A 24,081-nucleotide genomic window follows, 5' to 3' on the forward strand; every position below is an offset into this window, starting at 1 on the left:
CAACTTCAAGAACTCCCTTCTTCATAGGCGTCCCATTGTTCACAGGATTCCTTTCAAAAGTGTACATGAACTGGTTATTTGCAACCATGTCAATGAGTTCTTGAGCTTCTGCAAGCGTTTTCTTTAGGTGAATGGATCCACCTGCAGAAGTATCCAATGACATCTTTGATAGCTCAGATAAACCATCATAGAATATATCCAGGATGGTCCATTCTGAAAGCATGTCAGAAGGACACTTTTTGGTCAACTGTTTGTATCTTTCCCAAGCTTCATAGAGGGATTCACCTTCTTTCTGTCTGAAGGTTTGAACATCAGCTCTAAGCTTGCTCAGCTTTTGAGGAGGAAAGTACTTGGCTAAGAAAGCCGTGACCAGCTTATCCCAAGAGTTCAGGCTGTCTTTGGGTTGAGAATCCAACCATAATCTAGCTCTGTCTCTTACAGCAAAAGGGAAAAGCATGAGCCTGTAGACTTCAGGATCTACTCCATTAGTCTTAACAGTATCACATATCTGCAAGAATTCAGTTAAGAACTGAAAAGGATCTTCAGATGGAAGTCCATGAAACTTGCAGTTCTGCTGCATCAGAGAAACTAATTGAGGTTTCAGCTCAAAGTTGTTTGCTCCAATGGCAGGAATGGAGATGCTTCTTCCATGTAAATTGGAATTAGGTGCAGTAAAGTCACCAAGCATCTTCCTTACATTATTATTATTTTCGGCTGCCATCTCCTTTTCCTGTTCGAAAATTCCTGAAAGGTTATTTCTGGATTGTTGTAATTTAGCTTCTCTTAATTTTCTCTTCAGAGTCCTTTCAGGTTCCGGATCTGCTTCAACAAGAATATTCTTGTCCTTGCTCCTGCTCATATGACAAAGAAGAGGGCACAGAAAAAATAATAATAATAATAGAGACCCTTTATACCACAGTATAGGGATCCCTTTGTGAGTGGAAGAAAAAAGGGGGAGATAAAGAATGTAATGTAATGGAAGAAACACAACTGTGAGGAGGGTTGAGATGTGAGATGAGATGTTAGTAAATGAATAAATAAATAGAATAAGATGGGAGAGGGAGAATTTTCGAAAAATATTTTTGAAAAAGGGTTAGTGATTTTCGAAAATGGTTTTTGAAAAATGTTAGTATTTTTCGAAAATTTTTAAAATAAAAAATAAAAGTAAGAATAATTAGTTAATTAAAAAGAAATTTTTGAAAAAGATGGAAGATATTTTCAAAAATTAGAGAGAGAGAGTTAGTTAGGTAGTTGAAACAAATTTTGAAAAGATAAGAAGTTAGGAGGTTAGAAAAGATATTTTGAAATTAGATTTTTGAAAAAGATAAGATGAGAAGATATTTTTGAAAAGATATGATAGAAATTAGTTTTTGAAAAAGATTTGAATTTTTTAAAATCACAATTAATGACTTGATTCACAAGAAATCACAAGATATGATTCTAGAACTTAAAGTTTGAATCTTTCTTAATAAGCAAGTAACAAACTTAAAATTTTTTAATCAAAGCATTAATTGTTATTGTTATTTTCGAAAATTTGATATAAAAAAAATAAGAAAAAGATTTTTTGAAAAATATTTTTGAAATTTTCGTAAATAACTAAGAAATTTGAAAAAGATTTGATTTTTGAAAAATATTTTGAAAAAGATGAGATTTTTAAATTGAAAATTTGATTTGACTCATGAAAACAACTAGATTTTAAAATTTTTTTGAAAAAGTCAATCCAAATTTTCGAATTTTGATGAGAGAAAAAGGGAAAGATATTTTTTTGATTTTTGAATTTTTATGATGAGAGAGAAAAACACTAAAAAGATGCAATGCATGAAATTTTTAGATCAAAACATGTGATACATGCAAGAATGCTATGAATGTTAAGATGAACACCAAGAACACTATGAATGTCAAGATGAACATCATAGACACAATTTTGAAAAACTTTTAATGCAGAGAAAACATGCAAGACACCAAACTTAGAATTCTTTAATGCTTAGGCACTAAGAATTCAAGAATGCATATGAAAAACACCATACAACACAAAACAAAAAATCATCAAGATCAAACAAGAAGACTTACCAAGAACAACTTGAAGATCATGAAGAACACTATGAATGCATGAAATTTTCGAAAAATGCAAGATGAGTATGCAATTGACACCAAACTTATAACATGACTCAAGACTCAAACAAGAAACATGAAATATTTTTTATTTTTATGATTTTCTAATTTTTTTTTTGGATTTTTTTATTTTATATTTTTCGAAAAATTATTTTGAAAAAGAAAAATAAGGATTCCAAAATTTTTAATATGAATTCCAGGAATCTTATGCTCTAAAGCTCCAATCAAAGGGTCAGGCTTGGCTTAATAGCCAACCAAGCTTTAGTATGTAACTCAGACATGACACGTCTAACATGCCCTACAGTCGTATTAGACATGGCTTTACAGCCAGCCATGCTTCATGAAACACTAGAATTCATTCTTAAAAATTCTGAAGAAAAATACATTTTTGAAAACACATTTTTTTTATTATTATATTTATTTAATTTTTTTTTTTTTTGAAAACAGGTGAGAAAATTTTGAAATATTTTTGAAAAATTTTTGAAAAGAAAACAAAAAGAAAATTACCTAATCTGAGCAACAAGATGAACCGTCAGTTGTCCAAACTCGAACAATCCCCGGCAACGGCGCCAAAAACTTGGTACGCGGAATCGTGATTACACTTTAATTATGTAAAATTCATTGCTCTTTCTTTCCCTGGAAATGGCGCCAAAAACATGATGCCAATACCATGGTTCACAACTCCGTGTAACTAACCAGCAAGTGCACTGGGTCGTCCAAGTAATACCTTACGTGAGTAAGGGTCGAATCCCACGGAGATTGTTGGTATGAAGCAAGCTATGGTCACCTTGCAAATCTCAGTCAGGCAGATACAAATTGATAATGGTGTTTTCGAATAATAATTAATAGAATAGGGATAGAAATACTTATGTAATTCATTGGTGAGAATTTCAGATAAGCGAATGGAGATGCTTTCGTTCCTCTAAACCTCTGCTTTCCTGCTATCTTCATCCAATCAGTCTTACTCCTTTCCATGGCTGGCTTTATGTGATACATCACCACTGTTAATGGCTACTTTCGGTCATCTCTCGGGAAAATGATCCAATGCCCTGTCACGGTACGGCTAATCGTCTGGAGGCATCACCCTTGTCAATGGCTTCATCTTATCCTCTCAGTGAAAATGGTCAACGCACCCTGTCACGGCACGGCTATTCATCTGTCGGTTCTCGATCATGCTGGAATAGGATTTACTATCCTTTTGCGTCTGTCACTAACACCCTGCAATCGCGAGTTTGGAGCTCGTCACAGTCATTCATTCATTGAATCCTACTCGGAATACCACAGACAAGGTTTAGACCTTCCGGATTCTCTTGAATGCCGCCATCATTCTAGCTTACGCCACGAAGATTCTGATTAAGAGATCTAAGAGATACTCATTCAATTCTAATGTAGAACGGAAGTGGTTGTCAGGCACGCGTTCATAGGGAATGATGATGATTGTCACGTTCATCATATTCAGGTTGAAGTGCGAATGCATATCTTAGAAGCGAAACAAGATGAATTGAATAGAAAATAGTAGTACTTTGCATTAATCTTTGAGGAACAGCAGAGCTCCAGTTGTCCAAATTCACGCCAGAAGCGTGGTAGACCTGTCGGTTCTAAAGACAAAAATCTTCGAAAAAGAAAAGAGGTAAATACTATTCCTGTTAAAAAAGACATAGTAAAGATACCGTCAGTTGTCCAAAATTCTGATATAATTTTGACACCAAAAGAATGTTCCAGTTGGAAAAGTGGCCACTGAAACAAATTCACGCCAGAAGCGTGGTAAACCTGTCAGTTCTAAAGACAAAAATCTTCGAAAAAGAAAAGAGGTAAATACTATTCCTGTTAAAAAAGACATAGTAAAGATACCGTCAGTTGTCCAAAATTCTGATATAATTTTGACGCCAGAAGACGTTCAGGTACCTGAAAATTGTGAAAATGACGAGTTCTCAATAAATTATGTCTTTACAGGAGAAAAATGGGACCAAAATAAGACAATTGTCAATGAAATATTTGCCTATAATATGGCATTAAATATTATGCATGAAAGTAAGGATCTTGAGTCAAGAACAGTCGAAGAATGTTGACAAAGGAATGATTAGCCAAAATGAGAAGAAGCTATGAAGGCTGAGTTAGACTCACTTGCAAAACGTGAAGTCTTTGGACCTGTAGTCTGTACACCAGAAGATGTAAAACCTGTTGGATACAGATGGGCATTTGTGAGAAAACAAAATGAGAAAATGAAGTTGTACACTACAAAGCTCAACTTATGGCACAAGGTTTTTCACAAAGACCCGGTATAGATTATGAAGAAACATATTCTCCTGTAGTGGATGCAATAACATTGCGTTATTTGGTCAGTTTATCCGCATATCATAAACTACATATGCATTTAATGGATGTGGTAACATCCTACTTATATGGATCATTAGATCGTGATATCTATATGAAAGTTCCTGAATGACTAAAGATATCTAAACCATCCAATGAATATTCGCATGGGTTATACTCAGTCAAATTACAAAGATCTTTATATGGTCTAAAGCAATCTGGACGAATGTAGTATAATTGTCTTACTGAGTATCTGGCAAAAAATGGATTCAAGAATGATGATGTCTGCTCATGTGTTTTCATAAAGAAATCTGCATCTGGATTCATTATAATTGTTGTGTACGTTAATGATTTAAATATCATTGGAACCCCTGAAGAGATTACAACAACTATAAAAGCTCTAAAAAAAGAGTTTGAGATGAAAGATCTTGGAAAGACTAAATTTTGTCTCGGCCTACAGATCGAGTATACAAAAAATGGGATCTTTATTTATCAAACAACATATACAGAAAAGATCTTGAAGATATTTTATATGGATAAGTCACATCCATTAAGTACCCCAATGATCGTAAGATCTTTGGATGTGGAGAAGGATCAATTCCGTCCTAAAGAAGAAAATGAAGATATCCTTGGTCCTGAAGTACCATATCATAGTGTCATTGGAGCGCTAATGTATCTTGCTAATAATACATGACCTGACATATCATTTGCGGTAAATTTACTAGTAAGGCATAGTTTCTCTCCAACTAGAAGACATTGGGATAGAATCAAACAAATCTTTCGATATCTTCATGGAACAGTAGATATATGATTGTTTTATCCATATGGATCCAAGTCACAATTAGTTGGCTATGCTGATGCTGGATACTTGTCTGATCCACACAAATGGAGATCTCAAACATGATATCTATTCACGTATGGTGATACAGCTATATCATGGAGGTCCACGAAACAGACGATAGCAGAAACCTCCTCTAATCATGCTGAAATACTAGCGATACATGAAGCAAGTCGCGAGTGTTTTTGGCTCAGAAGTCTGATCCAATATATTCTGTCATCATGTGGACTGATTGATCAGAAGATAGCTCCAACTGTTCTGTTTGAAGATAATACAACATGCATTGCTCAACTTAAGGGTGGATATATCAAACGTGATAGAACAAAGCATATTTCTCCCAAATTCTTCTTCACTCATGATCTTCAAAATCAAGGAACAATTGATGTCCAACAGATTCGCTCAAGCGATAATTTGGTAGACTTATTTACAAAGTCACTTCCAAAATCCTCCTTTGAAAAATTAGTACATCAGATTGGGACGCACCGATTTCAATATATTAAATGATGTCGATAAGAGGGGGAGATTGTACTCTTTTTTCCTTGGTTAGGTTTTTTCCATTGGGTTTTTCTTGACAAAGTTTTTAATGAGGCAGTCCCCATCAAAGGATATTGTACTCTTTTTCCTTCACTAAAATTTTTTCATTGGATTTTTTTTAGTAAGGTTTTAACAAGGTATAATTCTAAATGGTCATCAAAACAGGAGTGTTGTGATAAGATTGAAAGCTAAGTTGGATGCCCATTAATATTCGGACGACTCAGTTTCTCAATGAAAGAATGTTTACTGTGTGATTAATGAAATTTGAAAATTCAAAGCTTCGTACATATATAAATAGAGGTTTAAACCTCTGATAATAAATACTACAATAACATATAAAATTCTCTTTCCTTTCTATTTCTCTCTATAAATTCTTAAGTTACAATATATATAATATTAGTAAATATATTTATCATCTCTATTATATTAAAATAGTAAATGTGGTGAATATTATTATTTAATTATATTTTTTTATTTTATATTTATTACTTCTTCTTTATTTATTTATTTATTTTACAACAATCCTTTCCTTCATTACTATTGAATATTCATATATCTTCAATTTTTCCATTCTTACTTGCTACATGTCATCAACCGCCAAGTCAGACAGTTTAATTTTTGTCTTACCGTTACAGTTACCGCGGAATTTGACGTCCTTTCAAACGTTTCTAAATTGTAAGTTTGTAACAAAAAAATTCCTCCTTCCCAAAAGAAAAAAAAAAAAAAAAAAACAAAATTTTGGAGGGAAAAACGAAAACAGTATCCATTCCAATTTCCATTATCTTCTTCAACCAATTTTTCTTCTCACCTTTCCCTTTGCTCATCAGTCGTCACCATGATCCGTTCCCAAAACGGTTGCACCAATACTCACAAGAGACCTTTCGCACTCGATTCTTCCTCTTCCAATTCTAATCCGATCAAGAAGAAGAAGCCAACCGCAACAGCAACCGCCTCCGCCTCCGTTCTATTTACCCACTTCGACTCGCCCCTCCTTTCATCCCTAAACGGCGTCGTTTCCACCCCCAACTCCATCATCCTCCATCCGGACTCCCCCTACACCATTGGCCGCACTCCCCGCCACTGCGATTTCTTCTTCCGCCACCGCCACGTCAGCAAGCGCCACTGCCAGATCCTCTTCGATGGTTCCCTCCGCAAACTTTACATCCTCAATGGAGTTTTTCTATCCTGCAACGGTTCTAAAACTCGTGTCGTTCACGAGTTCAGGAAAAGGATAATGTCGTTTAGAGCCGGCGGCAGTGGCGGTGGCGGGGAAGAGGCTTTCGCGTTTCGAAAAGCTTCCAATGGAGTTTTCGTGAACGGTGTCGAGATCGATAAGGGAACGGCCGTGGAGTTGTCGGTTGGAGACAAGGTCTCACTGGTGTGTGGGAACGATGATTGTTCGTGTGGAATTGGGAACCGGGTAGGGTTTTTAGTTCAAAGAATCGTTTTCGAAAATCGGTTTCGTGAAGGGTGTGACGATGATGATGAAATTGATGGGTTAACATGCTCGGGGCACTCACAAGGGAATAGGAACAAGAGGGTTCTTGCTGTTAGGGCAAATGGGTTGCGTACCAATGTGTTTTCAAGATATGAGCGAGTTGTTGAGAGGGCGAAATTTATTTTAGAGAGGTGCAGGGAAATCTTGCTTAGGGATGATCCAGTGTCTTGCATTTTTCGAGCTGTGTCGGATACACAGTTCGGATTGAAGTGTGATCGTGGTGGCAGTTTGGTGAACAGCAGTGTTTCTGCCAATGATGTTAGATTGTTGGTGAATGCTGAAGAGCAATTTGACTGTGACAAGTCACAAAGGATGAACTTTACAGTGGAAGATAGAACTAATGACTTAGCACAGTTGAGTTCAGAGGCTCTTTGTGAAGGTAAAGGGGTGGCCGTGGAAGCTGAAGGTGATGAACTTCATCAGCATGTTTTTCATAAAGGAATTTTGGATGATAATGTTGATAAGATACCCTTGAATTCAGTAGGGGTGGAAGATATTCCTTCTGATAGGTACAAAGGGGCAAATAATGGAGGCATGTTTCATCCTTCGCCTGGGAAGAACTTTTACCTGAATCGCCTTCAATTTTTGGAACATGCTTCCTCAGAACTTCAGCATTCCATATCTCTCCCTGAACTTCTGTATCCCGTTGAAAGCATTTCAAGGATGTTCATTGCAACATTTACAAGTGACATAAACTGGTGTGATCTCCTATTATATATTCGTTATTTTGATTTTTCCCACCATTTTGTCTCTTGATTAATACCAGTAGAGCTGTGTTTTAGGTTCTTGACATATTGCAAGATTCCTTTTCATCTGCCAGTTACGGTTGCTTGTCATAACACTGAGAGCTGTTGGAGTTCAAGACCTAATGAAAGAGTATTTGTGCCCTACCAGGATTATCCTAACCTAGTTGTAGTGTAAGTGTATTTTTTTTGTTTTTTTTTTAAAGGTTCAAATATATGCAACTAAATTTATGCCCATTCTTTATGGTACTTGATTTTACCTCTTTCTTACCTTTCTTTCTTCTCTGGATGTTAGTTATCCTCCATTTCCTGAAACCATAGCATTTGGTAGTAACCACAAGAGACAGGGGATTGCTTGCCATCATCCAAAGTTGATTGTTCTGCAAAGAGAAGATAATATAAGAGTTATCATTACATCTGCAAATTTGGTGGAAAAGCAGGTATGCTGTTAGCCAAATTTACAGTTATCAACACTAATGTTAATTTGTAGTCTTAAGAATTAAAGGACTTCATGGTATTTAACTGATTAAAATGTTTAATTATGCGCTGAATACTTATTACCCTCGTGGATGAAAGATGCTTCTAGCTTTGGAGTATTTTTCTGAGGTCTGCAAACTTTATGTGTAATTAACTATTATAAATCATGCAGACAATATGTTTATAACTATAACTATGTTTGCTAGTATCAAATCTATTGATTAACTTTTTTGTCTATGTAGTGGAACAGTGTGACTAATACTATTTGGTGGCAAGATTTCCCTCGTGCTGTCTCAGCTGATTTTGCATCACTTTTCCCAAAATCGGATGAAGAAACTCAGAGAGATTCAAAATGTGATTTTGCTGGACATTTGGCTGGGTTTATGGCTGCTCTCATGATTGATATACCCAGCCAAGCCCACTGGATTACCCTGTTGACTAAATATGACTTTGGAGGTGCAACAGGACATCTTGTTGCTTCAGTACCTGGGATTCACTTGTACAAAACTTTGATCATGCCTGAATCTTTCCAGTCCAATCTTGTAAGTGCCAAAATATGTCAAGCATATGTTGCTGCATGATTGCAGTGTTGATCTCTGCCTTTACCACTCCAGTGTTTTTAGTTTTTGATATGAACTATAATCTTCTTGTGCTTTTTAGTATTTCAATGTTGCATCCACCTTGCTTTTAGTTGGGGTAGAATATGGTACCTGAAAGCCTGGCTCGTTTTTTGCTAAAGTGAGCATGTAGAAAATTAGTTTTCTTCTTGAATGTTAGTACAAATTCTATTGTCAACCATTTGTCACTTCATGGCGTTAAGTTTGATTTGCTTTCTGCTTTGGATCCTTTGACTATGTATACTCTTTTTAGACACTAATTGCTGTGCATCTTTGTCAATTGGTGTCAAGTTTCTTGGTTCAGTTGTGGCATCTGTGGTTGGTTTGAGCCATCTTTTCCGCTCTTCAGTAGATTCAAAAAGTGCAAGACTTAAAGCACTGGCTACTTTCCTTGGGAAGTCTTGTACAAATGCTTATGGGAAGTTGAAGGTTATTCTGAGAAGAAATCACAATGTTCCTGCTGACGAAAATGCCGTTAGCATTCTTGTTCCAGACCCTGATGGAACTTCTGAGGGAGGTAAAATCTACGTATGTGGGGTTCTCCATTCATCTTTTTTTTTTAGCCTAAATTTATATTTTCATTTGCATTGCTTTTCTTTCATTTCTGTCAATAACCATTATGATCTTTAATTTTCCTTTTTTTTTTTTGGCCCTTTTCCATAGATTATGTTCAACTTGGTTTTCTGCCTAGAAATGTAGCAAAATGGGTTTCTCCTCTTTGGGATGCTGGATTCCTCAGGTTTTCTGGTTATGTTTGTCCCAGAGAGGCCCTTGCAGCTGCCTTAGGAGAAAATCCAAACAAAGTACAACTGATTTTAAATGTGTCACGGGTATGTCGGGTATATTTTCTACTTTGTTAGTTACCATGCTGAATATGTAAATAAATTTATACGATTTTTATGAACATGCAGGGGAATCATTTTCAAGATACATCAAAGATGATGGAATCTGAGCACATTGCTGCTTTTGGATCACTCATTGCTTCTATCCAAAGATGCTATGGCCTATGGAGATTGCAAGAGGTAAATTACACTGAAATGTTTTTCCGTTGACTCCTATAGCTTATCTCATTGAATTTTATCTGTTGAATTTAAATACTCAGTAAGTAATTAACTTCAATGTTGAAATTAAGGCTATATTTGATCTCTTTGTTATATCTTGGTAAAATAATTTCAAATGATCCAGTTTAATGTCATCCTTATTATTTGTACCAGGTTCTGAATCGATATAAGTGGCCTGAGTCATTAGAGTCTGATATTATATATGGTAACTCTATGTTTCAAGTGTTACTTATTTTAGTGATTGCCTTCGCTTTTCCATTAGAAGTTGAAATCAAGATGATGCCATTGTTTGATTGTTTATAACTTTTTCTGCCTATCAGGTGCATCTTCTATTGGTTCATCTGTCAATTCAAAATTTCTTGCTGCATTTTCTGCTGCTGCTGGGAAGAAATCATTGCAACATTTTGATTCAGAAGAGTCTGATCCTGAAGTAATTTCAAGACTTTTGCTATTCTTTTAGATTTCCTTGATACATATATATTTTCTATTTAAGAGGCATAATCTGTTGAAATTGCATTTATTCACACTAGTTCAGCATTCTAATGATTCTTTGTTTCTTTGATAGTGGGGCTGCTGGAATGCGAGGGAAGAATTGAAGAACCCTTCTGTTAGGATCATTTTTCCCACTATTGAAAGAGTGAAGAATGCATATAATGGGATTTTGCCTTCAAGACGCATTCTTTGCTTCACCGAGGTAGAATATGACTTTCTTATTGAGTGAATAAGATCAGAGGTTTTACCTTGGATAATGTGTTTTGTTCCTTATAGTGGATTCCTTTCATATCCTTTTATTTTGGTGAGCCTACTAGATTTTAGTTCATATGTGTGGAATGCATGGACAATATTAAAGCATTTTTTCAAGACATTCTGCATTATCCATGATGGATTTAAATTCTTTTCATGCAGTTGTCATTGTTGTTGTTTTTTATTTTATTATTATTTTTCTAATGGGGAAAAGAAATAGATACAAAGATTTTTCTGGGTTCTAAGGTCTTTGTGAATCTTACTTAATCAGATCAAATTTTGTCATTTTTTTTTTCATGAATTAAAATTTTCGTTTGTGAAGTTATCTTTTGACATTGCATGTAAGATGTGAACAACGCAGAACTGATTATCTACTTTTAAACAGAGAACATGGCAAAGGTTGAAGACTTTAGATATACTTCATGATGCTATCCCTCATCCCCATGACAGAATAGGACACCCGATGCATACCAAGGTAACTAATGTATGCTCTTCTATCTTATATTTGATGATTAAACTTTGATGGGAAAGATTTCATTGGCAAGTCATTTGAGGTGCTTTTGTAATCTTTGCTCGTTATGTTGTGTATTTGGATTGGCATTGCGTGATTAGTTCCTTAATTATAAAAGTGTCTGTGTTTTTCTTTCCCCTGCATAAATATATAGTCATTTAAGTCTTATTGTGAAAATTGGTTTGCTCAGGTGGTTAGGAGACGCTTCTGGTCTAGGAGTACAAGGGATGCACCCTCCATTGGTTGGGTATATTGTGGGTCTCATAATTTTAGTGCAGCTGCCTGGGGACGACAAATTTCGAATCCATTTGATACCAAATCCGATGGACCTCGAAAAGGGGACCCTTGTTCGAATTCTGGGCTTCACATTTGCAATTACGAACTTGGGATTATTTTTACTTTCCCTCCTACTGAAGAAAATATGGATTGTCCTCAAGTTAAAAGCACAAGATTAGATGATATAGTTCTGCCATTTGTGGTGCCTGCTCCTAAATATGGATGGAGAGATAGGCCAGCTACAATGCAGGCTATGAGGGATGCGATGGCGGAGCTCAATGAGCACGAGAGGGAGAAACTTGCAGAAGAAGAAATGTTGGAGGAGGTTGTTGAGGAAGAGGAAGAAGTGGAAGGAAATGATTATGTTGGTGGTGAGGAGGAGAAGGAGGAGGAGAAGGCATATGCTGAGATACTGTGGAGCCAGGTTGATTCTTCCGATAGCACTTGAAAGAAAGCAGGGACTATTACTGAGCATTGATGTATAGATAGAGAGCCCAGTGGTGCAAGTCTGGTAATTGGGCATGAATAATAGGAGGATTGAGGAGCAAAGCAGTTGTTGAAGTGATAAGGATGTTCCCATGGTAGCAACAAAGCATGTCATCTTATCCCGTACGTGTGGTATTTTACAACACCAACTCCCGTGGTTCAATAATCAATCAGCGGCATGCAGTTATTATTGTGGCATCACGGAATAGCAACTGCCAACTAGCAAGGCATGACATGAAGCCATGACTATGCTAAGCAGAGAGCTCCATCACTTCGCTCAACAATTGATACGTAATCAATATTTATTCTTTTTTAGTCTACCCTTTGTGTTTCATATTTTAGTGTCAAAGTGATTTATTTAATAGACTAAGAATTTGAGGATTATTTTAAGTATTTAGCTCATTTGTGTTAAAGGCATGTATAATTGTATACAAAGTATAATAATAAAAAATTTTAAATTTTTTTATCTATTTAATGTTTTAGAAATATAAAAAATTATTTTTTAATAATTTAGTAAAATATATTTTTTATTAAAGACTAAATATTAGTTCAAATTTTTATACCAATGAGTTATAACTCAAATAGCATAATCTCTCCATACTCACTAAGAGATTGCGGGTTCGAATCTTCTTATTTTTGGTAAAAAAAAAAAATTTAGTGTAAATTTTTATAAAAATTAATTTGGAATATTAATCATTATCATATGTATAGTATACATCATAAATTAAAAAAAGTTAATAAGAATAATTTTTAAAAAAATCAATACGTTGAAAGAGTTCATAATCCATTAAAAAAAGTAAAAAATATTTTTATCTCAATTCTTTTAATAAACTAGTATATATAATATACAAAAAATATAAAACATGTTTTAAATAAAAACACGCATAATAATTTTTGTTATAAAAGTTGCCAAAAAATTTATAAATTTTTTTAAAGTTATTTAAATTTAAAGTTTAACTGCTTTTAATATTGACAATTATAAAATCAATGAATAATAATTTTACTCATTTTTAAAATATAACAATTATTTATTGATAGTAATATAGTTTGTGATTAAATTAAAATATTTATATTAGATTCTTATTTTTTTAATTTCTCTTTAAATAATATTAGTAGTTGAATTTATAGATATTTTTTCATGATTTATGAGTAAAACTTTCAAACTCTCTTACGCTTATATTAAAATTTAACATCGATTTGAGCAAGTATAATTTACATGAGATAAAATTTATTCTTGAATTACTTTTTTTATTATCATAATAAAAAATAACTATTTTTATTAAAATTTATCTAGAACTATTATATATTATAGTATCATATTTATTTTTTGAATTAAAATAATACCATCAACATTGATACATGTTAAAACTTATCAACATATTTTATTTATTCTTAAGTTAAAATAATTGTATTGTTGAAAGGTAGTCGAATGACAAACAACCTCTTAACATATAATATTGAGGCCTACAAAATTTCTTCTTCAAAATATTATTTTTAAGATATTTATGAGACAATTACATATGCATATAAAATATTTTTTTGATAAAGTGAGCAACAATAATAACATTTTGTAGTCTGTATAGCACACAAAATTATAGCAGCTCAAAGTAGTTGTATCATCTCATATTCTAAATTATAAAAATAGTTGTCAATTTTATTAACTCAATAGCTCTTTATATAGGATCTCTGGTATCTATGCCTAAATAAATGCATGAATGAAAATATAAAATTATACATGTAATTTATTTTAATTAAAAAAAACAGAAAAAAACTCGCCTATAAAACAAATATTATTAGTGATTGAGAAGTAAAAAAATTTTATAAAAAAAAATATTATACAAATAATAGAAATGATAATCATTAATTATACATCAATAATGTTAAGATTGATCTAGTTTAAAAAAGTCAATAATATAATAATATAAGGGTAAAACACACTAATAAATCATTTCAGATTCAAAATTATGCCAATGTCCTATTTTAATTTTTGTTACAAGTATGTTCTAAATAGTTATATGTAAATCGAATTAATTAGCATGTATATGTTGTACCAGTAGTAAATCAAATCTGATTGATTCGATTTACTACTGAACAACACATATATAGTAAATCGAATCAACTTAATTCGATTTATTACTTGTACAAAATATTGATATTTATTATTTTTAAGTTAATAATTTATTTATTCTATATTAAATTTAAAATATAAATATCAATAAAAAAATTCTCCATTTTGATTCAAATAAAATATAAAAAATCAAAACGAATAAGAATAGAAATCAAATTTTTATGTTTTAGTTCAAACTCTAGAAAATCTACATTTTTATAAATTTATGAATTTAAAATGGAATAATAAACGATTTCTAAAAATTCATTAAAAATCATCTTTTGATTTATTAGTATCTAAAGAATCATTACCGGAACTTTTGATGTTAAAAAAATTAATATAAAGTATAGTCCTCCAAGGTGACATAGGAGTTAAAACTTAAATTTTTTCAAAGTCAGAAATAACAGATAATTATACAATATAAAAATACTAACTATATTTATATAATATGTAATTTGAGAAATAATATATTTAAAGTTTTAATTACATATTATATAAATATAATTGGTCATTTTATATAAAGTATAACTATCTATTACTTCTAACTTTGAACAAATTCAAATTTTAATCCCTATGCCACTTTGGAAGGCTATAATTTATATTAACTTTTTCAACATCAAAAGTCCCGATAATGATTCTTTAGATACAAATGAGTCCAAGAATGATTTTTAATGAATTTCTAGAAATCATTTATTGTTCCATTTTAAATCCATAAGTTTATAAAAATGTAGATTTTTTGTAATTTGAACTAAAATATAAAAGTTGAATTTCTATTCTTATTCATTTTGATTTTTTTTATATTTTATTTAAATTAAAATAGAGGGTATTTACTTAGTGATATTTATGTTTTAAAGTTAATACAATTAACTTAAAAGTAGTAAATGTCAATACTCTATATAAGTAGTAATATGCTGTATTAGTAGTAAATCGAATCTAGTTGATTTGATTTACTACTGGTACAACATATACATGCTAAATTTTGGATTCGATTTACTACTAAAAAGTATAAATCGAACTTAATTGATTCGATTTATATAGAATCATTCAGGATATGCATGTAAACTGTTTTATTTTTGGACATTGGTATAATATTGGAGGTCATTTAATTTGTTTATATTCAGTTATTGGGTTGATGTGATGGTTTTGTCAGAAACATCGTTGATTAGGATAGTCGATGTTACTATAGATATACACTTCCAAATTAATGTCACTCATTTTCAAAAAAAGTCTATGCATATCATAATTTTCTTGAGGAAGTCTCATTCCAGACGGTCATAAGCATTCGTCATATTCAATTTGATTCCTATAAAACCCTTTTGCCCTGTAATCTTTTTTTTTTTTTTCATGTAGTGAAAGATTTTGAAAGCTATCAATTCATGATTTATTATGAGTTTATCCTGCACAAAAGTACTTTGAAATTCTCTAACTATATCCGGGAGGATATATTTGAGCCTATTTGCAATAATTTTGGTAACTAACTTAAAGATTACATTTCATAAAGAAATCGGCCTAAAGTCTTTTGTATGCCTAGGATTTTTAAATTTAGAAATCAAACAGATATGAGTTGAATTAATAGGGGTAGGATCAACATCATGATTGAGAATATTCAGTACACTTTCAGTTACATCCTTACCCATAATCTTCACATTTTCTGATAGAAAAGAGCCGACATTCCATTGAGGCCTGGAGCTTTTGTTGGGTGCATCTGCTTTAAGGCCTTGGCTACTTCTTCCAATGTGAAGTTTTTGTCTAAATAACTTCTCTTGTCCATGTCAATTTTTTCCCTCACCACTTTAGCCGCTTGCTTTCCTTCTATTGTTCCTTCCGTGCGAAAATATTGTTGAAATAATCTAGCAGCACTTCTTCTATCTTCTCTTCATCCTTGTGTATCACACCCATATCATCCTTGATTGTCTCAATCTAATTCCTCTCCCGTCTTTGTAAAGCTTTTTGTTGGAAAAACTTGGTAGTTCTATCACCATATTTGAGCTAATTTGTTCGAGATCTTTAGTTTGCTCTTTTATTCCACTTTTTCCCCTCAAGATCCACCGAGATTGTGCTATGATCCGACTTATATCTATTCAAGTGTTGAACAACTGTTTTTGGGAAGATTACTTTCTATTTCATGGTTTCCATTGTCTTATCCAACCTCTTTTGAATATTGTCGTCACTCTGTTGCCCGTTTGTCCATATAAAAGAGTGCCTCCACAAAACCCAAATCAAGAAGTTCATTCATTTGTATGACCTCTCTAAAGCCTTGCATCTATGAGAATGTAACTAGATTTTCTCATGTTTTTTCTTCTTGACCCACTATCTAATTGAAGTCTCCAAAAATCATCCATGCCAAATCAGAATTCGGCCTAAGTGTGCTCAATAATTCCCAGCTAAGTAGCTTATTTTCGTTTTCTAGGTGTTCACAGAATCATGTTGCTCTCTATTTTTGCTCTGTTTCTACCATTTCTACCTCTATATCAATGTGGTTGATGGATAATAATCTAATTTTCAACTTGATAGAATTGTCCCAAAGTACTACAAGTCCACCAACCCTTTGTCTCCCCTTACCCTCGCAATCAACTGCCACTATATTTGTCATACCTCCTTTGTACCTCATCCTCATCATTTTAACTTATGTTCTTCTCGTTTCTATAAGAAAAATAAAGTTGGGTCCTTGTTGTTTAATGAGCTTTGTTAAAGCTCGAACTGCCCATGGGTTTCCGAGCCCATGACAATTCTAACTAATCAGCTTCATGGTTCTTGGCAGGGCTGCTCACCAGCCTCTGCCGCTTCTCTTCTAGTCATCTCAGAACCTTTTTGTATCTTCAGTTTTAGCTAAACAATTTTCATCCCCATTGTCTCATCTGCCTTCCTCTTTTGCTATCTCATTTTCACATTTTCTTTTTCATTTTTTGTTTTTGGCAGTTGCTAGCCTCGTTTGTCTCTTCCATGCTTTTTCTGCTGTTTTTGTTGTTTCTTTCATCACATTTGTGATATCCACTAGCACCTCAAGGTATTCATATTATTTTCGGTCTACAATCATTTTTTCTTTAGCCACATTTCCCTTGTTGTCTCCCCCTGCCCTTTTTTGCTTCATTACTCTTTAATTAGTTCTTTGTTGATACTACAGTATCATTTTTTCTATTCTTGACTTCTGGACCTCCCCTTCATTTGTTCCTTTCTTTCGAACTCCCCTTGGGGTTACTTCAATCATGAGGGTTGCTTCTTTCTCTACTCTCTCTTTTCTCCTTCCTTGTTTTGGCATCTCACCCATTGTTAGTTGCTTCAATTTTTCTAGCATTTTTTTATATGTTCTTTTTGGATCTCGTCTTTTCTCTCATCCCTTTTTTTCTCCCTTTCCTTTTTTTCTTTCATCTTTTATCATTTTCACTATCATTCCCACACTATCAGCCTTTAGCCATGTTCTCAATTCTTTGAATCTGCACTATCAGCCTTTAGTCATGTTCCCAATTCTTTGAATATGCAGCTACTTTTTTTCCATCTTTAATAGCTTTTTGGTAGTTACCTTCTTCATGCCTTATTAGTCCACAATAATAGCAGAAGTTTGGAAATTTCTCATATCTGAAGTTTACTCATATTAGCTCATTTTTCTTGTTGCTAATGATAATGCCTCTCATAATAGGTTTGTTGATGTTCAGTTAGATTGTTGCCTTGAGAAATCTGGTTTGGTCCCAGGTATTCTCATATACTTCGCACTCTTTTACTTCACCCGCTGCAGAGTCTATTTTTGCTCACAATTTCTTCGTTTTGCAATGTTCAGAAAGGTTCCAAAGCTGCATCTTTATCTCTGCATTGTCTAGCACTTTTTCTGCTAGCTCTTCTCCTTTGTTTCACCTTTTTAGGAGTACCCAAGAGTTCCTGAATAACCATGGGATTCTTTGCATTACTCTTTCTAGGTCTGCTTCATTTTGTAGGAATATTTGGTATATCTTTGGTTTCAGGTCCACTATTTTTATACCTTCTGGATTCCTCCATATATTTTGCATAGCTAGCTGTATCTAAGAACATTTGACATTTTTGTTTGATAGTAGTCTTCCCACCATGCTATTTGCACATCTTTGTACTCTTTCTTCCACATCATTGTTATTGAAAATGATAAGGGGTTCTTCTTCATCTTGTATTATTTTATTGGTTTGTGTTGTTAGTTTCTCATTTGAGGTTGACATTATTTTGTATTATTTGTAGGTGAATATAATCTAACCGAGTATGAGCTGCACTGAGGCGATTGGGTCACAACAGAACAGAGGGTTGCACTATACTATTTCAAGCCCTAGGAGAGCATTGGGTTAGAAAGAGAGATAATCTATATTGAGACAAAAAATTTGATTTTAATGATAAATAATAGATGGTGTAATATTATTTAGCTAAATTTTATTGGCTAAAATCATAACTCATAAGTGATAGCATTTTCAAAGTAGCTCGAGTTTTAGGCAAAAACAAAAATTTCACGTCCAAATATCTTACATTACATAAAAGTCTCGTTGACTCCACTAACCTCTCTGGCGTGGTGGCGCGTGCTTCACATTCGCGGCTGATTTCCTTCGTCCACCGCTCAAGGTACAATCTCCAATAATTTGAGTTAATAGTCAAAATCGTCCCTGAAAGATATCCCGATCTCCATTTTCGTTGTCGAAAGATAAAATTAATCGAATTCGTCCCCCAAAGATACCCTACCTAGTCACGTTCGTCCTTCCGTCATCTCCTTCGCTGAACTGGCAAACGTCGTTAACTTCCAACGTGGCAAACAATCAAAACGATGCAGTTTTGGTACAAGGCTCTTCTAGCCTTGAAACATTGCCGTTTAGTCTTCAGAAGAAAGATTCAAACGTTGCAAAGCCTTACCCCCATCATCATCGCCTTCTTTTTTTTCTTTCCTGAAAATTCAAACCTAATCCAACCCTTTTCTTTTCCATTTCCGATTTCATTCCAAATTGACCTTGCCTTCATGCACCTTCTCTTTGATCCCCAAATTCCCACCTTGCAAAATCTCTAATTTTCCCCATTCCAAGGAAACCATAAACCATGCTCGATCCAATGACTTTTTGAATTCCTTGCTTTCTCTCGGAGCTCCCCTTCATCTATCTTTGGATTTTGAATTCTCTCGCTTGGGTCGATGAATAACATGCTAATGCACCACTATTTCGTGGTACATTTTATGCTAAATTGAGTGGATTTTATCCATTATTCTCACACTTATGCATATAAATTGCACGTTTTATATTTTCCTTCCTAATTTTGTGCTTTGATTAAAAACATGCTTCTTTGGCCTTAAAATTGCTAATTATTAATCCTCTCTTATTACCATTCGATGCCTTGATGTGTGTGTTAAGTGATTTTAGGGTTTATAGGACAAGAACGACCTAGAGGATGGAAAGAAAGCATGCAAAAGTGGAAGGAAAACAAGAAATTGAAGGAATTACTAAGCTGTCAAGCCTGACCTCTTCGTACTAAATTGATCATAACTTGAGCTACAGAGGTCCGAATGAGGCGGTTCCAGTTGCGTTGGAAAGCTAACATCTGGGACTTCGAAATGATATACAATTTGCCATAGTTGCCATGCTGTTAGGCAACACGCACGCGTGGATCACGCGTACGCATGACCTTGCGAAAGTTCAATCGACACGTACGCATGACAAAGCCACGTGCTGTACGTATCAGAATTCGTTGGGGGCGATTTCTGGGCTGTTTTTGGCCCAGTTCCAAGCCCAAAAACACAGAATAGAAGCTGCAGAATGGGGGAATCAATCATTCATTCATTCACACAACTTTCATTCACATAATTTTAGGTTTTAGATGTAGTTTTCTAGAGAGAGAGGCTCTCTCCTCTCTCTAGGTTTTAGGTTTTTTAGTTTTATTCCTTCTCAAATTCTGAATTTTATCTTATTACAATTTAGTTTTCTTCTACTCTTAGTTGTTCTAGTACTTTAGTTTATGTATTTCTCTTGTTGATCTTTTTATGTTGCTATTTTAGTTTATGAATTCTCATGATAGATTTGATTTCCCTTTTAATGCAATTTGAGGTCTTTCATGTTTATTACTTCTTTTCTCATTTGTTATTATTGATTCCTTGCAATTGGTTGCTTAGGTTTTATTGTCTCTTATTAATTTTTATGCTTTTATGTTATGCCTTCCAAGTGTTTGATAGAATGCTTGATTGGATTTTAGTGTAGATTTCTCTCCTCTTGGCTTTAGTTGAGTAATTGGAGACTCTTGAGTTATCAAACTCCTTTGTTGATTTATAATTGAAAGTTGCTAGTTTATTTGGATCCCTTAAAAGCTAGTCTTTCCTTAGGAGTTGACTAGGACATGAGAAATCAAACTGATTCATCCACTTAACTTTCCTTCATAGTTAGAGGTTAACTAAGTGGGAGCAATGGACAATTGATGTAACAATTGATAAGGATAGCTAGGATAGGACTTCTAATTCTCATACCTTGCCAAGAGCTTTCTTAATTATTAGTTTATTTTCTCCTCATTTACATTCCTTGTTCAACCTTTCAAAAAAACCCCAAAAGATAATTTTCCACAACCAATAATAAACTACACTTCTCTACAATTCCTTGAGAGACGACCCGAGGTTTAAATACTTCGGTTTATTTTATTGGGTTTGCTTTAGTGAAAAACAAAATTTTGTATGAAAAGATTATTTGTTAGTTTAGAAACTATACTAGCAATGAGAATTCATTGAGGAATTCTAAACCATACAAAAATCCATTCATCAAAATGGCGCCGTTGCCCATGGCACATTGGAGGAGGTTGTTGCCGAAAGGGTTGATCAAATCCTTGTGGCTCCTCCCATCTTTGATTGTTCGAACCTTGATGCATGTTCTCATTATAGCTTCCATTCCCTACAACATAATTTGAACTAAACTCATAGCCAAAGGGGTGAGAATTCATAGTAAAAAAAGAAAGTAAAAACGAAAACTAATAAGAAAATAATGAGAATAAACTCCTAAAACTAGAGACAACTAACAAAGAAACGAAAAAGCAAAATTATTCACAATATTCACAATAACCAATAATAAGGCACACGTGTGCAATTCTCCGGCAACGGCGCCAAAAATTGACGGGCGGAAAATTGCCGATTAAGAATTTATGATAAGAACATCATTGCAAGTACAGTTCTTAACCGATGAAAACTCCTTATCAATTTAGAAAGAGTTGTCACAATTTAAGAATAAAATACTAGGAGACGACCTGGGAACTCTACTCCCAGTATTTTATTCTTAAATTGTGACAACTCTTTCTAAATTGATAAGCATAATTTTCATCGGTTAAGAACTGTACTTGCAACGCTGTTCTTATCATAAATTCTTAATCGGCAATTTTTTGCCCGTCAATTTTTGGCGTCGTTGCCGGAAAATTGCAAACGTGTGCCTTATTATTGGTTATTGTGAATATTGTGAATAATTTTGCTTTTTCATTTCTTTGTTAGTTGTCTCTAGTTTTAGGAGTTTATTCTCATTATTTTCTTATTAGTTTTCATTTTTACTTTCTTTTGTTACTATGAATTCTCACCCATTTGGCTATGAGTTTAGTTCAAATTATGTTGTAGGGAATGGAAGCTATAATGAGAACATGCATCAATGTTGGAACAATCAAAGATGGGAGGAGCCACAAGAATTTGATCAACCCTTTCGGCAACAACCTCCTCCAATGTGCCATGGGCAACGACCATTCTACGATGCATCCCAAGACAATGGTTATGGTGGACCTTTTCGTGAAAACCAACCTCCACCAAATTACTATGGTCAAGAGCCATTCCAGGGTGCGTACCAAGACGATGGATATAGTGGACCCCCTTTTAGTTACCAACAAGCCCCACCATATGCTTATGAACCACCTCCTTAACATAGCTTTGAACCACCACACTCACAAGCCCCTTTCCACCATTCACCTCCATATGACCCTAACCCTTATCCACCACACCAACCACTATACGAACCATATGAACCATACCCAGAACTACCACCTCAATATACACCATCTCCATACCCTTATCAAGAAGAACTACCTCCGTATTATGAAGCTTTTCTCCCAACAGATGAACCCTCCTATCCACCCCAAGCTCCCATAGATGATACCTTGAGTGTTATTCATCGAGGGCAACAGGAGCTTCAAACCACACTCATCTCTACTTTCACTGGTCTTACTTCTACTCTCCAAGCTCTTATATCTCGTATGGATCCATCCTTCACTCCTAATACTCAACCCTCAAGCTCTAGTGCTCTTTCTTTTCACCCATGTCCATCAATCCAAGAGCAACATGATCTAAATTATGCTATTGACATGGAACAAGAGAGAAAGGATCGTCTTAGGGACGTAATGGATTGGGTTCACGCATACATACTTCAAGAGAAGCAAGAGAAGGCCCAAAAGGTGGAAGTAGGAGAGACTCTTGAAGAAAGTTGTCAAGAGGTGGAGGTCATCGAGGAGGAGTTGGATTTTGTACTAGAGCAAGTGGAGAAAGCCGAAATTATCGAAGAAGAGGAAGTGGTTGAAGATCTAGGAGATACGGAACCTCCATGAGAACCTCAAGTCATAGAGCCTCCTTCCAAAATGTTTGAATTTGATGTTGAGGAGGGTGTACAACCTCCAAGACATATCATGGTTGCAGACTTTGAGGAGGTTAATCATAAGATGGGTTCAATAATTAACGAGTTTTTACCTACAATTGAACCCTCTCCCATTGAACTAGAGGAAGAGGTTAATGTTACAGAAGCTTGTCAAGAGGGGGAGATCATCAAAGAGGAGCCCAAGAGATTGAAGCATACATTGGCAAGGCTGCCACTGGAGAAACCTCTCCCCAAGCCATTACCATCCAACACAATATTCAAGTGGGTAAAATTCTTATCCTTAAACTCTACCTTCCCACTTGAATATGGTCTGCTTGAAATGGATGGACAACTTAGAGCTATTTGTGATTTTAAGAGTAAAAGGGAGATGGTTAGCGGTTGACAACACCATCCTAGGTTCGTTATGGTTGGAAGCTCAAAGCCAAATTGCAAAGGTTGGTATAATTCTCAATTGATTGGGTCTAGGAGGATGTTTGGGTGTTTAAATGAGAATTCCAAGGCTAAACCACCCGGATGGAATCATGATGATCCACTTGAAGACGGGTGTAGAAATAAGATTTGGGATCCGGGCATACAAGAGGATCAACTTTGGGAGCTCAAATCTTGTAGAGAACGTCATCAAGGCTTGGCGAATTCACTTGGGAATGTTGAAACTTACTGGAAGTCCAAGCGTTGGTGAAAGTTTAAAGATGAGTTCAAGCACAAGCCACCATGACAATGAGCTCACCAAATGTCCAACTTAAGGACTTTAACTAAAAGTGCTAGGTGGAAGACACCCCACCATGGTAAACTCATCCAATTTTATCTTTTATTTGTGTTGGTAATAAATTGAATTTTTATTTTTAGTTAGAATTATTTAGTTTAAGTTGTGGTTTTATTGGTTTAATAATATTTTGATTTATTTTGGTAGACTATTAGTTTATTTAAAAAAAAGGTGTAAAAACGCGTACGCGTGACCCACGCGTACGCGTCAATGCGAACTTCACTCTATTATAAAAAATTATAGAGAGTTGGGATGGAACGACGCGAGAGGGGTGCCTGGCGCACAGGCCACTCCACGCGTACGCGTGCCTCATGCGTACGCGTCTCCTGCGTTTTTGCCAATCCACGCGTAAGCGTCAACGACGCGTACGTGTGGAAAGAAAAATCGGCGTTATTGGTGAAATGGACAAA

At 34.5% G+C, this 24,081-nt stretch overlaps 1 protein-coding gene and 1 non-coding gene across 2 annotated transcripts; both read left to right on the forward strand.

Moving 5' to 3' along the window:
• Positions 1 to 217: 217 nt before the first annotated feature.
• On the forward strand, positions 218 to 325 carry LOC112738866 (small nucleolar RNA R71). The gene has a single exon (XR_003169819.1). It is a non-coding gene; the product is annotated as a small nucleolar RNA R71 (small nucleolar RNA).
• Positions 326 to 6,488: 6,163 nt separating this feature from the next.
• On the forward strand, positions 6,489 to 12,680 carry LOC112732972 (uncharacterized). Its single transcript, XM_025781813.3, has 12 exons — positions 6,489 to 7,993; positions 8,078 to 8,212; positions 8,334 to 8,478; positions 8,758 to 9,057; positions 9,424 to 9,649; positions 9,796 to 9,962; positions 10,044 to 10,154; positions 10,347 to 10,398; positions 10,514 to 10,623; positions 10,759 to 10,887; positions 11,323 to 11,412; positions 11,639 to 12,680. The coding sequence occupies exons 1-12, from the start codon at positions 6,633 to 6,635 to the stop codon at positions 12,170 to 12,172; spliced, it is 3,360 nt and encodes a 1,119-aa protein (XP_025637598.1). The 5' UTR covers positions 6,489 to 6,632; the 3' UTR covers positions 12,173 to 12,680.
• The last annotated feature ends 11,401 nt before the right edge of the window (positions 12,681 to 24,081 follow it).

This window comes from Arachis hypogaea, chromosome 13, assembly GCF_003086295.3.
Source record: "Arachis hypogaea cultivar Tifrunner chromosome 13, arahy.Tifrunner.gnm2.J5K5, whole genome shotgun sequence".
Lineage (NCBI taxonomy): Eukaryota > Viridiplantae > Streptophyta > Magnoliopsida > Fabales > Fabaceae > Arachis > Arachis hypogaea.

Excerpts from the sequence above, each read along its gene's own strand:
- LOC112732972 (XM_025781813.3), top strand. The coding sequence starts at position 6,633 with ATGATCCGTTCCCAAAACGGTTGCACCAATACTCACAAGAGACCTTTC. Across the intron at positions 9,650-9,795 it reads TGATGGAACTTCTGAGGGAG|ATTATGTTCAACTTGGTTTT; the intron begins GTAAAATCTACG and ends CCTTTTCCATAG. Across the intron at positions 9,963-10,043 it reads TGATTTTAAATGTGTCACGG|GGGAATCATTTTCAAGATAC; the intron begins GTATGTCGGGTA and ends ATGAACATGCAG.